Here is an 18114-nt window from a genome sequence, read left to right as displayed (position 1 = left end):
GTTTCGCTTTTCTTGCCCAGGCTGGAGGGCAATGGCGCGACCTCGGCTCACTGCAAGCTCCGCCTCCCGGGCTCAGCCTCTGGAGTAGCTGGGATCACAGGCGCCCACCACCACGCCTGGCTAATTTTTTGTATTTTTAGTAGAGACGGGGTTTCACCATGTTGGTCAGGCTGGTCTCAAACTACAGGCGTGAGCCACCATGCCCGCCCAAGAAGTGGAAATATCTTTTAAGGTAATATTAATTTGAAATATTTTGGGCATTGCTTTTGAACTTACTTTTAGGTCAAGCTATTTTAGATTTTTGAAGGAAACAGTCCTTCGAAGTATTGATTTATTCTAACTCTTGAGAAGCATATTTTCCACATAGCATATTGATACTTAATAGGCTCATGACTTTTATGAGGCTTGACTTAATAATGTAAGGATTTCCTTTGCATCGTTTAACTAATAGACTACTCCCTCTTTCAGATTGGAGCCTACGATCAGCAGATATGGGAAAAGTCAATCGAACAGACTCAGATTAAGGTAAATTGGTTTCTTTGTTTCCGCCTATGTTTCACTGCATTAATATGAAGAGTGGAATTGTACTTACCTGGTAAACTCTGCATTTAACTACCAGTATGGCGTTCTTTAATCTTTGAAGGTTATAAGAAAAGCAGTGCAAGCATAATGAGAAGTGACACTTGATTTTTGGCCTCACTATCAGGAAAACAGAAAGGAGTGAGTTGTTCTATGATGAATTAGAGAGCAAATGTCCCATATAAATAGGGCTGGGGTTACTTAGCTCTGGCTAGTTTTTACCACTTGGCAGTGCAGGTCCAAATATTGCCAGAGTTTCAGATTTTTCAAGAGAAGCTGGAAATACACATTTTTATATGAAATATATTGTGCATTTTGTGTCGGATTTTTAAGAGACTCTTCCTTCTCTTCCTCCTCCTCCTCTGCAAGCCAAATAAAATCCATTTGTGGCCTGAATCCAGCCTATGGTCCCCCATTTTATTCAATCACTGGCTTAGAGTATGTGTTTTTATTTGTTTTTTTGTTTTGTTTTGTTTTTGAGACAGAGTCTCACTCTGTCGTCCAGGCTGGAGTGCAGTGGCGTGATCTTGGCCCACTGCAAGCTCTGCCTCCTGGGTTCAAGCCATTTTCCTGCCTCAACCTCCAGAGTAGCTGGGACCACAGGCGCCCGCCACCACGCCCGGCTAATTTTTTGTATTTTTAGTAGAGACGGGGTTTCACTGTGTTAGCCAGGATGGTCTTGATCTCCTGACCTTGTGATCTGCCCACCTCCGACTCCCAAAGTGCTGGGATTACAGGCGTGAGCCACCGCGCCCGGCCTAGAGTATGGTTTTAAGTTTTTCAGGTTCTTAAACTTTTTTCTACACAGCTCTTAGAACTGAGAGGATTCTTATTTTATACTAACCAAGTGACCAAAAACTGTTATATAATTCAGAATGCCAGTTTATTAACTTATAATAGGGGAGGAGAGGCTTAAATTATCTTCTGATATTCCAAAGTCAGAGTTGTGGGGTTAAGCCATTTGGGGATGCTGGTACAAATTCATCATGGAATGGTTGCTTGGTAACCAAATGTAATTGGATAGTCTTGAGATGTGGAAAAGCCTAAAGAACCATCCTTGGCCCTCAAAAGAGTATAACTCTCTGCGACTTTAATACTTACTTAAATCTTATGGTTTCAGTGCCTCACTTCCTTGCAAAGTGCTGATAAATGCCAGCTGATTCTTGTTTTTGCATTACCTTTCAAAAAGTATTGCAGCAGACCCTTCATTAATACTTAAAAAAAACTGGGTGAATACAACTTAATATTATCTGTTCTGTTAAATAGGCCAATCAATAGAAAGCTACTTGAACAACAAGTAGCTGACTAACTTTTCACAATTTGGTATAGTCCTTGATTATTTATATTAGTGGGAGATGGGGTTAGGATGAATAAGTCTCCAGATTTTATTTTGTGATTCTCTAAAGCCTGTCCTGTTATTTTTTTGTGAGCTGCTAAACATCACTGATAGTAAGTATGGTGTAATGGAAACAGCATAGAAGTGGAGTTTGATCTTGTTTTGTGATCTCTAGCCTTGTTATCTAACCTTCTTCCCCTAGCCAATTTAAAGATTTCCTTCACCCTTTTTTTTTTTTGAGACAGAGTCTCGCTCTGTCACCCTGGTTGGAGTGCAGTGGAGCGATCTCGGCTCACTGCCAGCTCCGCCTCCTGGGTTCACACCATTCTCCTGCCTCAGCCTCCCGAGTAGTTGGGACTACAGGGGCCCGCCACCACGCCCGGCTAATTTTTTGTACTTTTTTTTTAGTAGAGACGGGGTTTCACCATGTTAGCCAGGATGGTCTCGATCTCCTGACCTCGTGATCCACCCGCCTCAGCCTCCCAAAGTGCTGGGATTATAGGCATGAGGCATGAGCCACCGCGCCCTGCCTGATTTCCTTCACTCTTTTCCATGTCATTTAATACATACCTTCCTTTTAGTGCATGATATCAAAGTTATTTGTTAACCTGTGTGTGTTCATAGGCCTAAGGGTAGGAAGTGTGTTTGTTTCCTACTCTTAGAACATCTTGATTCATACTAGGAACTCTATCTGTTGCTATAGTTAATTGAACCCTATCCATCATGCATATTTTTTACTCGTTCTCTCATAGGGTAATCTACCTAACCACGCCTTAATGTATGCTTTTAAATTTAGCGGCGGTGGAAAGAATGAAATGTAAAATAACTATAAACATTTACTGAGCTTTCAGTGTGATAGTAGAAAGCTGAAAAAAAAATTACTCAGCTAATGTGCCACTCTTGTACTAGGTGCTGAGAATACAGTGAAAAAGATAGATGTGATTGTTGCCTTCATGGGTTTCACAGTCTGATAGTGATGGGAGAAAAGCCCAGATATCTTTTTAATATGCTTAAGTCTTAAACAAAAAATGACCAAAGTATAGCATACAAAAAAATTAATGCTAAATTTAAAAATACATTAACACAAATACAATTTTTTGAAAACAAAAAATAAAAACAAAAAATAAAAGAACAAATAAAAAAGCAAAAAAAAATTTTAAATAAAAATATTAACCTCATATCACAGTACTGTTATATAATTTAAAATTATATATTTAAAAGTATAATTCAGAATTATGAAAGATAAATTTTAAAAATCTTAACTTGGGTCATGAAAAATGGTATGAACTCTTCAATAAGCATTTATTGAACTACAATGTTTAAGGCATTTTGCTGGGTGCTGAGCACAAGAGAAAAATATTAACAAACAGAAGTATAAGACTTGTTTAGAGGAAGAGCAAGTAAGTAGCCCAATAAGGTACATAGATGGAGTGATAGGCCATAAATCTATTTGAAGGTTACTTGACTGCTTTACTAAGAACTTTAGATACTATTCTGTAGAAAATTGAAAGGTTTTAATGGTTTTTGAGTAGAGGAGTCACATCATATCTGTGTTTTTGAAAGATAGAAATAAAAATATAGACATTATAATAAAATCTATGGAATATTTCCAGAGTAGTACTTATTATTCTCAATGTCTATATTAACAAAAAATGTCTAGTTTGACTAGGAAGGTTTACAATGAATCATATTAATATTGAAGAATCTAGAGAAAGAAAATGTAATCAACCAAAGTAAAACAGGGAAAGAAATACCAAAAATAAAATGAAAGCATCCATTACGTATTTATTTAACAAATATTTGTTGACTGCTTACCTACAATGTGGCAGACACTAGCTATGCCTACATAATGGTAAGTAAAAACATTCAATCATTTTTTTTTTTTTTTGAGACAGGGTCTGGCCCTGTTGCCCAAGTTGGAGTGCAGTGGCATGAACACAGCTCACTGCAGCCTCAATCTCCTGGGCTCAAGTGATTCTCCCACCTTAGCCTCCTGAGTAACTGGGACCACAGGCATGCACCAACAGGTTTGGATAATTTTTAAATTTTTTGTAGAGACAAGGTCTTGCCATGTTGTCCAGGCTGGTCTCGAATTCCTGAGCTCAAGCAATGCTTCCACCTTGTCCTCTCAAAGTGCCGAGATTATAGGCGTGAGACACTCTGCCCAGCCATATTCAATATTTTTATTTTCATGGAATTTATGACAAAGTGGGTGAGAATAATAAAAAGAATCCTTCTAATAAATGCAAATTACTTTGTGGCAAATACTGAGAAGAGGTCTGTTTACAAGCTACTATACTTATAATAAGGGAAATAAATGAGCCTAGTTGCTGGGCATGGTGACTCATGCCTGTAATCCTAGCACTTTGGGAGGCCAAAGTGGGAGGATCGTTTGAGGCCAGGGATTTGACACTAGCCCGGGCAACATAGGGAGACTCTGTCTCTACAAAAAATAAGTTAGCTGGCCATGATGGCATCTGTCTGTGGTCCCAGCTACTCAGGAGACTGAGGTGAGAGGATTGCTTAAGCCTGGAGGTCAAGATGACAGAGACCCTGCCTTTAAAAAAAAAAAAAAAAAGGCTGGGCATGGTGGCTGATGCCTGTAATCCTAGCAGGGAGGCCGAGGCAGGCAGATTGCATGAGCTCAGGAGTTCAAGACTAGCCTGGGCAACATGGTGAAACCCCTTCTCTGCTAAAAATACAAAAATTAGCTGGGCATGGTGACACGCACCTGTAGTCCCACCTACTCAGGGGGCTGAGGCAGGAGAATCGCTTGAGTGTGGGAGGCAGAGGTTGCAGTGAGCTGAGATCATGCATTGCATTCCAGCCTGGGCAACAAGAGCGAGACTCCGTCTCAAAATAAAAAAAAAAAGAAGAAGAACCTAATTAAGAAGGTCAGATAAGCTTTTGCTAAGGAATTGATTAAAATGAGATCTGAAGCATGAGTAGCAGTTAATTAGGTCAAGAACAAATACACTAATTCTACACAAACTTTTTCAGAAAATAGAGAAGGAAATATACTTCTCAGCTCATTCTATGAGACTAGTATTACCCTGAAACCTAAACCAGACAAAGACATCATAAGAACATTCGTTATGAATGTATGTGTGAAAATCTTTAACAAGATATTAACAAAACCAATTCTACAACACATAAAATGGCTTATCTACTATGACCAAGTGGGAGTTATCCTGGGAATGCATTAATTTGAAAACAAAGTAATGTAATATACCATATTAATAGGATAAAGGACAATCATATGATCTTCTCAGTAAATACAGAAAGAGCATTTAACAAAATTCAATGCCTATTAATAATAAACTAGGTTCTTAGGGGAACTTCTTCAACATAGTAAAGGTTGTCTAGGAAAAGCCTGCAACAAACTTCACACTTAATGGTTAAGACTGAATGTTTTCCCCTAAAATCAGGAACAAAGCAGGGATATCTGCTCTTACTATTTTTATTTAACATTGTACTGGGAGTCCCAGCCAATGTAATAAGCAAAGGAAAAGAGATGAAAGGCATTGAGATGGAAAGGAATATGAAAACTGCCTTTACTCATGACAGCATAATCCCATATTTAGAAAATCCTAAGAATATATGTAAAAAATGACAGTAGGCTGGGCGCAGTGGCTCACGCCTGTAATCTCAGCACTTTGGGAGGCCAAGGCGGGTGGATCACGAGGTCAGGAGATCGAGACCATCCTGGCTAACACGGTGAAACCCCATCTCTACTAAAAATACAAAAATTAGCCAGGCGTGGTTGCAGGCGCCTGTAGTCCCAGCTACTGAGGAGGCTGAGACAGGAGAATGGCGTGAACCCGGGGAGGCGGAGCTTGCAGTGAGCCGAGATCGCGCCATTGCACTCCAGCCTGGACGACAGAGCGAGACTCCGTCTCATAAAAAAAAAAAAAAAAAAATTACAGTAACAAATGAATGTGGCAAGGTCTTCAAATACAAGATCAGTACACAAAAATCAGTTGTATTTCTATATACCAACAATGAGTAATTCAAAAATAAAATTAAGAAAACAATTTTATAATAGCAACAAAGAATAAAACACTTAGGAATGACATAAAAAGTGTAAGATTCATACATGGACAACTATAAAACATTGCTTAGAGAAATTAAAGAAGGTCTAAATAAATGGAATAGCATTTCATGTTCATGATCTGGAAGATTCAATATTGTTAAAATGTCAGTTTTCTCCAAATGTATCTATATATTCAATGTAATCCCTTCAAAATTCCAGCAGAAGTTTGTTTTTGGTAGAGATTGATGAGCTAATTCTCAAATATATGTATGTAATACAAAGGATGTAGAATATTCAAAACAAATTTAAAAAGAATAGTGTTGGAAGATTTACATTACTACATTTCTAATACATCTGTTAGAACAAAATTAAAAAGATTGACAATACCAAATGTTGGCAAGGTGATGGAGGAACTACAACTCTTCTACACTGCTGTTGGGCATGGAAGATGGAAAATAGTTTGGTGGTTTTAAAAATGTTAAATATGTACTTCTCACATGACTCAACATTTCCACTCCTAGGGTATCTACCTATATTTAGGGTATCTACTATATTTAACATTTTCTATCCAAGAGAAGTGAAAACATAAATACATGCAAATGTTCATAGCAGCACTATTCTTAATAGCCAGAAGTAGGAAAAACCCACGTGTCCATCAACTGGTGAATCAATTGGTATAAACAAATGTGTTATAGTTATACAATGAAATACAATTCAGCAATAAAAACTGTTAATACATACTGCATCATGGATGAATATAAAAAATGTCATGCTAAGTACAACATATTGTGTGATTGTTTATATGAAATTTCTAGAAATCTATAGAAATAGAAAACAGATCAAAGGTTGCCTATGGATTGAGGGGAACAGGGCTTTCCTGCAAACAGGCAGAAAGGAACTTTTTGAGGTGATGGAAATGTTCTAAAACTTGAGTGTGATAATGATTGCACAACTCTACAAATTTACTAAAAATCTAAATTATTTACTAAATCTGTAAAAATAGTTTAGTTTAATAGTATGTAAATTATACCTCAATAAAGCTACTTTAAAAATTATACCAATAGATAAAAGTAGGAAAAATCATAATATAGTACACCAAAAATGTAAATGTATACATATTCACAATTAAAATTGTTTTCTAAATTTTTAAAAAATATTTTATATTTTGTAGAGACAAGGTCTCACCACATTGCCTAGGCTGGTCTTGAACTCCTGGGCTTAAGCAGTTCTCCCTCCCTGGCCTCCCAAAGTGCTGGGATTACAGATGTAAGCCACCACACCCAGCCCTAAAATTTTTTAATTGAGAGAATATATTAAATCTAATGTCTAATATTATTTTCAGTGATGGAGCGTAACTTAGTCCTCCAAAATAAGCCTAAAATAAGAATCTCCCCTTTTACTAATCTTTTTTTTTTTTTTTTTTTTTTTTTTTTTTTTTTTTTTTTGGAGACAGAGTCCTGCTCTGTTGCCCAGGCTGGAGTGCAGTGCTCACAGCAACTTCCGCCTCCCAGGTTCAAGTGATTCTCCTGCCTCAGCCTCCCGAGTGGCTGGGATTACAGGCGCACGCCACCATGCCCAGCTAATTTTTGTATTTTTGGTAGAGGTGGGGTTTCACCATGTTGGCCAGGATGGCTCGATCTCTTGATTTCATGATCTGCCTGCCTCGGCCTCCCAAAGTGCTGGGATTACAGGCGTGAGCCACCACGCCTGGCCCCTTTTACTACTCTTTAGCATACTGTTTGAGATACATTTGCTAAGATGAGCAAAACATTCTAATTAATATTAATTAATATTATCTTTTCTTTTTTGTGTGTTTTATTTTTAAAAATTAATATTAGAGGAACAAAAATCACTGTTTGAAGATAGCATGGTTTTGTATTTAGAGAATAAAAAAGGCTAATCAGAAGCACAGAGACTACTTCAGCTGTATTTATAATGTTTTAGTTAAGCAGTGGTGGCCATATGATAGATGACACTGACACTCCTCATTAAAGATGACAGTTTGAGGCCATGCGTGGTTGCTCACGCCTATAATCCCAGCACTCTGGGAAGCCGAGGTTTTTGCTCGAGGCCAGGAGTTTGGGACCAGCCTGGGCAACATAGCTCTACAAAAAGATAAAAAAATTAGCTGGGTGTGGTGGGCATGTGCCTGTAGTCCCAGATACTGGGGAAGCTGGTTGGGGGGGATTGCCTGAGCCCAGGAGTTTGAGGCTGTGGTGTGCTATGATTGTGCCACTGCACTCTAGACTGGGTGACAGAGCAAGACCCTGTCCTGAAAAAACAAAAACAAAACAAAACCCAAAAAATGGTAGTTCAAATACATGCACTAATCTCTCCTGAAACCTCTTTAAAAGTACAACAAATAAGAAAAAATCATGGCAGCCTGCAAGGACTAAAAGAATGGAAGAAGAGACTGCAGTAAATGAGAGCTATCAATACAATTTCGAAGGTTGGAAAATGAAAGAAGTAAAACTCTTAAGTGCCTGCAATAGGGAAAGCCAATAGGAAACAAGTAAAACCCCTGTAATTAACTTCTGAAAGACTCAGGAATTAGATGTATCAGGTATAATCTGTAGGAGTGAGAAAGAACTAAAGACAGGATTGTTTGAACATGTGTATAAGGGATAATAGATCTACCCCCAGATCTTCCTTATTCCATGTAGCCCCATAGTTACCCTTATCTTCCTCTGACAGAAGACCGGATTGAAGCTTGCTCTCTGGAGAGGCTGAGCCAGAGAAGTTCTGGATTCTGGAAGACCAGAAACAAATCAGAGTCTGGTGAGATGCTGCACTAATAATGGGGATTAAGTGAAAGTCTGGTCGTCAGATTTATAATCTGCAAACAGAAGACTGGAATTTCTTTTCGTCAAAACTGAGTAACCAAAGAGAACCTAAGGATACTGAAAAGTGAAATGACTGGCCACGCCTCTATAGTGAGGTCCACTATTCAAAATGCTTCACGCATTGCACACTGAGCTTGCATTCAGTGTGTTAGTGACTGTTAATTATAAATGGATAATTAAAGATCATCAAATATTTAAGACCTAAAGAAAAAGAAGAAAAAAGAAGCAATGCAGGAATCATAAAAACAGTGTTTTTAAAGATATAATTACTACCTTTAAAGAACTGGATACTATAAAAAGACTGAGATATCTTCAGGACATCTATTGTATAACATTGGTGACTATAGTTAGTATGTTGTATTCTTGAAAAATGTTAAGAGAGTGGATATTAAGTGTTCTCACCACACAAATAATAACCATGTGAGGTAATGTATATATTAATTTAGTCATTCTACAGTGTATATCCACTTCAGAATATGTTGTACACACTGAATACATAGAATATTATCTGTCAATTTAAAAATTAAGAATGCTTAAAAAATAGACTATAGATTAGAAAGTGAGAAGACTAGAAAATAAAAATAATCAGAATAAATTCAGGGGTGGCTGGGTACAGTGGCTCACGCCTGTAATCTCAGCACTTTGGGAGGCCGAGGCTGATCGCTTGAGCCCAGGAGTTCAAGATTAGCTTGGGCAACGTGGTGATACCCTGTCTTTACAAAAAATACAAAAAAATTAGCTGGGCTTGGCGTTGCATGCCTGTAGTCCCAGCTACTTAGGAGGCCGAGGTGGGAGATCTTATGAGCCTGGGAAGTCGAAGCTGCAGTGAGCCGTGATTGCACCACTGCACTCCAGCCTGGATGACAGAGTGGGACCCTGTCTCAAAAATAAACACATAAATAAATAAAAATTAAAATAAATTCAGTGGAAAAGTTAGAAGATAAATTTGAGACCATTTCCCAGAAAAGTAGTATAAAAATGAACAACAAAAAAGAAAATAGCAAAGTGAGTGCAGTTCATGCAGGAAATGTAATATCCAACTAATAGATGTTCCAGAAAAAGGAAATACATGGAGAAGAAGAAATTAATAAATAATTTTAAAAAATTGCCCCAGAAATGCAGTACTGTGTATGTATTTCCAGATTAAAAGGATCTTTTCGTTGGGCATGGTGGCTCACGCCTGTAATCCTAGCACTTTGGGAGGCTGAGGCAAGAGGATCCCTTGAACTCAGGAGTTTGAGACCAGCCTGGGCAACAAAGTGAGATCCTGTCTCTACAATACAATTTAAAAATCAGCTGGGTGTAGTGGTGTGTGCCTGTAGTCGCAGCTACTCAGATGGCTGAGGTGAAAGGGTCCTTTGAGCCTGGGAGTTCAAAGGTGCAGAGAGCCGTGAATACAACACTGCACTCTAGCCTGGGCGACAAGCGAGATTCTGTCTCAAAAGAAAAAGGAAAATAAAAGGATCTTTTGAGTCATCAGCACTGAGAAACATTATCATGAAATTTCAGAACATTTAGAATTAGAGCTTGGGTTAAGCATGGAGTAGAGTGAAGGATCAAAACGGATCATGTAGACAAAAATTGGAAGTCAGAGATACTGCCCCTCAGCAGCAACTTCTAGCTCATTTGGAAGCTAAAAGATAATGGAATGTTCAGTGGAAGGTGAGGGACAATGGCACATGAGAGAAAGTGATTTTCAACCTGAAGTTTTATGCCCAGCCTAATTATTAATCAAGTGCAAAGGCACCACTGATATATTTTGAACTTAGAGTCTCAAAATTCATGTCCCATACTCCCTCTCTCAGAAAGCTGTGGGAGGACATGTACTGTATTATAATCCATGAATAAGCCAGAAAGGAATTCATAGTGTCAGAAAACAGGACAGCCAACACAGCAAAGTAAAAGGAATTCCAGGATAATTGCAAATGTCTCAGGATGATACCTTATATCTGACCTAGAAAACAACCAGTCCAGAATGGAGTATGAGGACAGAAAATTGATATAGAACTCTTGAAGGGGGAAAACTAAACTGATATATGTTGTGTTCGAGCATATTGGAAGCAGATAAGTAACAGAGGGAGTTTAAAGATGAATTAGTAATAGAAGATTAAGTGCATTAAAAAATGAGGCAATTACAGTTCTAGGACAAGCAAAAAATTTGTGAGAGGAAAATATAATAGTTCACTACTTGGCTTAGCTGTGAACAATATTTATGTAATTATAACCCTCTAAACATTGATGTAACAAAAATTTGTGATAAAACTCTATTGGAAAAAACTATAGTTCAGGAGGGCGTGCGTGTTTGGTGATGCTGTAATCATTAATAGTGTGTAGTATGTCTTGCATTGTTTTAAGCAACACACACAATTGATCCTCATGATAATCTTATGAGGTATGTGCTATTATCTTCCCTTTTTTATAGGTGAAGGAATTGAGGCATAGAAAGGCTAAATAAGAGTTATTTCCTCATCTTCAACAGTAAGAAATGAATGGATAACATCTGAAATTGATGAAAGCACTGTAAACATTTTTTTTTTTAGAAGTAAAGAGAAGAAATAGCTAGGATGTATGAATCAAGGGTAAGGAAGGGTGAGACTGGAATGTTATTTTTTATTAACCTTGTAATATGAGTATTATTTTAGTACAAATAAAGATTTAATTTTAAAACATTTTTCCTCCAAAACCAAATAATACATTAAATGATGTTACCTGAGTAATAGGATATACATATATTTCCATATGCGATAGGTAGATTTAGAGGTATGTGAGTATTTACGTGTATTGGCTATACCAATATGCTTTATTTATACCAGTGCCAAAACCAACAAATCTCCTTAGCATTTAGGCAAGAAATTTAGAGTCAGATGGACTGAACTGTATATTATAGTAATTTTCCTAATTATTCACTACCTGTAATTATTCTTACCTGTAAGAAGATTATATGGCTGCACTTACTGTCATGTGAGTTGCAGTGCCTTCCTATAAGAGAAGAATTCTTCCTGGCCCCACAGACTTCCACCTTGGTCAGGGGATTTGCTTGGCCAGTGGAATGTGAGCTGAATGTGACCTTCCTCCCATGACCCAATACTTTTCGTTTTCTTACCTTTCCTATTCAGTGAATTGCTAAAGTACTGAAGTCAGGGTTTAGAGTTCTTCACCTTCACACTAATCTCACATTTTCAGTTACCAATACTTCTGGATGATACCTGCTAAATATCTTTTGAGTATGAGTACTCTTCCCAGTTCACACTTCTAATTACCTGGTCTAACCTATTGTCTACTCATCTGGTTGGCAAACTATTGCTTATGTGCAAATCTAGCTGAAACACAGCCAGGTTTAGTGCTTTACATATTTATATTCAATGTCTGTGTCTGCTTTAGTGCTACAGTGGCTGAGTGGTTGTGACAGAGATTGTATAGTCCAGCAGTCCCCAACCTTTTTGGCACCAGAGACCAGTTTCATGGAAGACAGTTTTTCCATGGACTGGTGTGGGGGGATGGTTTTACAATGATTCAAGCACATTACAATTATTGTACACTTTATTTCTATTATTATTACCTTATAATATATAATGAAATAATTGTACAGTTCACCATAAGGTAGAATCAGTGGGAGCCCTTAGCTTGTTTTTCTGCAACTAGACAGTCCCATCTGGGGGTGATGGGAGACAGTGACAGATCATCAGGCATTAGATTCTCATAAGGAGCACGCAACCTAGATCCCTCGAATGTGCAGTTCACAGTGGGGTTTGCACTCCTGTGAGAATCTAATGCCACCACTAATCTGACAGGAGGTAGGGCTGAGGTGGTAATTTGAGCAGTGGGGAGTGGATGTAAATACAGATAAAGCTTCCCTTGTTCTCTCACCTGCCCCTCACCTCCTGCTGTGCAACCTGGTTCCTAACAGGCCACGGACCACTATTCCATGCCCTGGGGGTTGGAGACCCCTGATATAGTCCATAAAGCCTAAAATGCCATCTGGCTCTTTATAGAAAAATTTTGTCCACTCCTGATTAGATTACTGGGGTAGATTTTTTAACTTTCTAACTGCTTTCTCTTGCTTCCTATCTCTCTTTACCCTCCATCTGTTCTTTATAGCAGAGCCAGGTTGTTGTTTTTTGGTTTCTGTTTTAACACAAATTTGATTGTTTTTCTCATATTTAAAACTGTTTCCTGACTTCCTAGTACCCTTACAATAAAATCATACTCCTAGCATGGTTATAGTTTTCACATTATGGCTTCTTCTCATCTCACAAGTTTACCTCTCTCACCCATGTCTTGACCTCTTTTCACTTCCACTCTGTGCTTTAGGCCTTCTCAAACTTACTTTAGTTTTTACCATGCTATCTCTTATTCCTGGGTCCTCTCATGCTTTTCTTTCTTTCTTGCCCTGCCCTGCCCTGCCCTGCCCTCTCCTGCCCTCTCCTGCCCTGCCCTCCCTTCCCCTCCCCTCCCCAACTCCCCTCCCCTTCCCTTCCATTCCCTTCTTTCGAGACAGAGTCTTGCTCTGTCACCCAGGCTAGAGTGCAGTGGCTTGATCTTGTCTCCCTGCAGCTTCCACCTCCCTGATTCAAGGAATTCTCCTGCCTCAGCCTCCTGAGTAGCTGGGACTACAGGCTCATAGCAGCTACTCCCGGCTAATTTTTGGCATTTTAGTATAAGAGACAGGGTTTTACCATATTGCCCAGGCTGGTCGCCCTGAGGTCAGGGAATCTGCCTGCCTCAGCCTCCCAAAGTGCTGGGATTGCAGGCATGATCATATGTGTTTCTTGATTCCTCATTTTGCTATATCCCATGTGCAACTTTACAAGTTCTTATACATTCTTCAGGTATCAGGTTAGATACTATTTTTCTTTGTGGAAATCTTTCTTGGACTTCTTAAATGTGAATAAGGTGTCCTTTATGGATGTTCCTGTAGTGCTATACTTGCCTTGTAATTGTTGTTTTGTTGTTCATCATATGCCCCAAATCAGGGGTAACTTCCCTCTCTGCACCAGACTGTATAAATAGTTCAATTCTTTTGATTGTAATAAAATAGAAAATTTCAGCACACTAGGAAATAGAGATTTCTCACAGGGTTTCACTTGTTTTTTATTCCTTGTTTAATACAAAGTCCAATTATATTGCATCAATACCTCCAGTGTTTTTGTTCCTCTTCCAAAAAGTGGGGACTTCATTTGTCAAGTATTTCTGAGCTTGTGATGATGTTGCACAGTTATGTTGGGGGCAGACAGTAGAGAGGGCTGCGTACAGCCTACAGCTGGGGATCTGCAGAGAATTTCCAGACCACTACTCTGGCAACTAGTGATTATCCTGATTCTGTCCTACAATTTTTTCCTGGGCTGCTGAGGTAGAGGTTGTGGCCAATAAGGAAATCCACTCATAATGCCCATTGAACCTCTCAAAGTTAAGCAGTCTTGTTTGATTTAAACAAAACCTCTCTCTACTTTGATTAGGGATGCATTTTGTGTCATATAGCGAAAGGCAGGATAGTGTAGTGGTTAGAGCACAGACTTTGGAATGAGAATGAAAGGGTTGGAATCTCTGCCTTGGTTGCCTTATCTGTAAAGTGAGGATAATAAAGGTACCAATCTCATAGGACATTTGTGAGGATTAAATGAGTCAAGTTAACTTAAGTACAGTCATGTGCCACATAATGATGTTTCTGTCATCAATGGACCTCATATACGACAATGGTCCCATAAGATTATAATGGAGCTGAAAAATTCCTATTGCCTAGTGATTTTGTAGCCATCCTAAAGTCATAGCATGACACATTACTCATGTGTTTGGAGTGATGCTGGAGTAAACAAACCAAATGCACTGTCAGTCATAAAAAGTATAGCATACAGTTATGTACGGTATCTAACACTTGATAATGATAATAAATGACTATATTACTGGTTTATATATTTACTATACTATACTTTGAATTGTTTAATTTTAGAGTGGACTCCTTCTATTTATTTAAAAAAAATCAGTTAACTGTAAAACAGTCTCAGGTAGGTCCTTCAGGAGGTATTCCAGAAGAAGGCATTGTGATCATAGGAGATGACAGCTCCCTGTGTGTTATTGCCCCTGAAGACCCTACAGTAGGACAAGATATGGAGGTGGGAGACAATGATATTGATGATCCTGACCCTATGTAGGCCTTGGCTGTGTGTGTCTTAGTTTTTATTTAAAAAGTAAGAAAAAAAAAAGCTTATGAAGATATAAAGAAAATGTGTGTTTTTAAACTGTTATTACAAAAGAGTAAAAAAGTTAAAAAAATTATAAAGCTTATAAATAAAAACATTACAGTAAGCTAAGTTTAAGTTATCATAGAACAGACTGGGTGAGGTGGCTCATGCCTGTAATTCTAGCACTTTGAGAGGACACAGCAGGAGGATCACTTGAGACCAGGAGTTTGAGACCAGCCTGGGTGACAAAGCAAGACCCCTTCTCTACAAAAACAACAACAACAACAAAAAAAAACTCCTTGGGAGGCTGAGGTAGGAGGATTGCTTGAGCTCAGGAGGATGAGATTGTGGTGAGCTGTGATCGTGCCATTGCACTATATCATGGGCAACAGAGCAAGACTCTGTCCCAGAGAAAAAAAGTTATTATTGTAGAAAGGAAGGTTTTAAAAAATGTGTAGCCTATGTTTATGGTGTTTATAAAGTCTACGATAGTGTACTACAGCAGTGTCCTAGGCTTTCACTTTCATTGACCGCTCACTCACTGACTCACTCAGAGCAACTCCCAATCCTGAGAGCACTATTCATGATAAGTGCCCTATACAGGTGTACCATTTTTTATCTTTTTTTTTCTTTATTGAGACAGAGTTTCACTCTTGTCGCCTAGGCTGGAGTGCAATGGCGCAATCTTGGCTCACTGCAACCTCAGCCTCCCGGGCTCAAGTGATCCTGCCTCAGCCTCCTGAGTAGCTGGGATTACAGGTGCCCACCACCACGCCTGGCTAATTTTGTATTTTTAGTAGAGACGGGGGTTTCACCATGTTGGCCAGGGTGGTCTTGAACTCCTGACTTCAGGTGATCCTCCTGCCTTGGCCTTCTAAAGTGCTGGGATTACAAGTGTGAGCCACCGCGCCCAGCCCCATTTTTTATACCATATTTTTACTGTACCTTTTTTAGGTTTAGACACAAATACCACTGTGTTTAAAATTGCCTAAATATTCTGCATAGTAATATGCTGGGCAGATTTGTAGCCTTGGAGCAATAGGCTGCCATATAGCCTAGGTGTGTAGTAAGCTTTACCATCAAGATTTGTGTGACTACGCTGTATGATGTTCAGGCAACAGTGAAATCACTTAAAGATGAATTTCTTAGAATGTATCCCTGACATTAAGTGATGCATGACTATATGTAAAAGTGCTTAGGATAGTGCCTGCCATGTACTTCCTCTTATTATACATACATGCACGGTGGAAGATAAAGCAGAAGGATTCTAAAGTATGGAATGTGTTTTTTACTCTCCCTCAGTGCAAAATATACAACAGTATATTGTGACTTTTGTAATCTCCCATAAGATCAGTAGTCATAAGTTTATTAATGATTTCTGTCCCTTTAGGAAATAAAAAAATGGGGAGATTCAGAGGGTATTTTCCTGAGAAACCCTTGTACATTTGGCGTTATTGTTTGTCTTCCCTTCTATACTGTACATTCTTTGAAGATAGAGCTGTGTTTTGACTTATTATTTTATACCTAGCTCAAGCAGATTATCTGACATATAGAAGATACTTGTCGAATATTTGTTGACTGAGTGAATAAATGTGTTTCTATTGCTAAGGGAGCTTTGGATAATTTTACCTCTAGTTAATGCTAATTCTAACTCTGTAACATTGTTGGAGAAAAGTCTAGAAAGCAAAGAAAGTAGAAAAATTATTTTGGCTCTAAAGTGATGGGGAATAGCACTGGTACAAATGTCCAGAAAGCTGAGCACTGGGACAAATGTCCAAAAAGGTAAAAAGTAATATTTTTACCTTTAAATTTTTAATTTCTGATTTTGAATATAGTACACAAGATAATTGTTATTCTCATGAAAATTATGCGTATTTCAAAAATTAGTGTACATGTTTCTTCAAAGGGTTTTTTCCTTGAGTTGCCTCATTTTCAAATTTTGATTCCTTCTTTAATTTTATTACATTTAAGGTTTTAGAACATTTTTCTGTAAAATATACAGCTTATGGTGAGTTGAATAGAAATATATAAGATTCACAAGAGAAACTGACTGCATCTGTTTAAACAAAGCTAAAGATCAATACTGGTTCAATGTCTGTAATAGGTAAACAGCAAATTACGGTAACCTTTAATTTTGGCATTAATTTTAGTGATTGAATATCTAATTTTTAAGACATAATTAAGAATTAGCATGTGCAAATTATTTTATTTTTATTTTTTAAATTAAGGGACAGGGTCTTGCTCTGTCACCCAGATTAGAGTGTAGTGGTGTGATCTCAGCTCACTGCAACCTCCATGTTCCCAGTTCAAGTGCTTCTCCTGCCTCAGCCTCCTGAGTAGCTGGGATTACAGGTGCCCACCACCATGCCCAGCTACTTTTTGTGTTTTTAGTAGAGATAGAGTTTCAGCATGTTGGCCAGGCTGGTCTCAAACTCTTGACCTCAAGTATCCTCCCACCTTGGCCCCTCCCAAAGTGCTGGGATTATAGGGGTGAGCCACTGCACCTGGCCACTATTTCTCACCATATACAAAAATCAAGTCAAAATGGATTAATGATTTAAATGTAAGACCTGAAACTGCTAGAAGAAAACATAGGGGAAATGCTTAAGAACATTGGTCTGGGTAAAGATTTTATGGAGAAGACCTCAGAAGCACAGGTAACAAACAAAAATAGATAAATAGGATTGTATCAAACTAGAAAGCTTCTGCACAGCAAAGGAAACAATCAAGATTGAAGAGACAACCTACAGAATGAGAGAAAACATTTGCAAACTTTTCATCTGAAAAGGGATTAATATATATAAGGAACTCAAATAACTCAATAGCAAAAATCCAAATACTTCAATTTTAAAATGGGTGAATGAGCTGAATAGACATCTCTCAAAAGAAGACAATACAGATGGCAAACAGGTATATGAAAAAATGCTCGATACCACCAATCATCAGGGAAATGCAAATCAAAACCGCAATGAGATACCACGTCAACCTAATTAGAATGGCTATTATCAGAAAGACAAAAAAAAAATGCTGGCAAGGATGCAGAGAAAGGGGAATTCTTATACACTGGTGGTGTGAATGTAAATTAGTACAGCCATTATGAAAAACAGTCTCATGGTTCCTCAAAAAACTAGAAATAGAACTACC

At 38.2% G+C, this 18114-nt stretch overlaps 1 protein-coding gene across 34 annotated transcripts in view; it reads left to right on the top strand.

The window, feature by feature from the left end:
• PHTF1 (putative homeodomain transcription factor 1) overlaps nucleotides 1–18114 on the top strand; it is a 62506-nt gene that overhangs the window by 1745 nt on the left and 42647 nt on the right. For 23 of the 34 annotated variants that reach the window (XR_010158683.1, XR_010158686.1, XR_010158705.1 and 20 more), the window contains exon 3: nucleotides 469–525. Coding sequence is in view for 7 of the 34 variants with exons in the window: in XM_016925356.3 (XP_016780845.1) it covers nucleotides 469–525 (57 nt within the window). In the remaining 27 variants the exon portion in view is untranslated. Of the gene's footprint in view, nucleotides 1–468; nucleotides 526–3810; nucleotides 3943–8642; nucleotides 9217–18114 lie in introns of all 34 variants that reach the window. The other 11 variants (XR_010158691.1, XR_010158689.1, XM_063815014.1 and 8 more) reach the window with 3 other exon arrangements.

The sequence above is a fragment of the Pan troglodytes genome, chromosome 1, assembly GCF_028858775.2.
Source record: "Pan troglodytes isolate AG18354 chromosome 1, NHGRI_mPanTro3-v2.0_pri, whole genome shotgun sequence".
Classification (NCBI taxonomy): domain Eukaryota; kingdom Metazoa; phylum Chordata; class Mammalia; order Primates; family Hominidae; genus Pan; species Pan troglodytes.
This window is presented reverse-complemented; position numbering and strand designations above follow the sequence as displayed.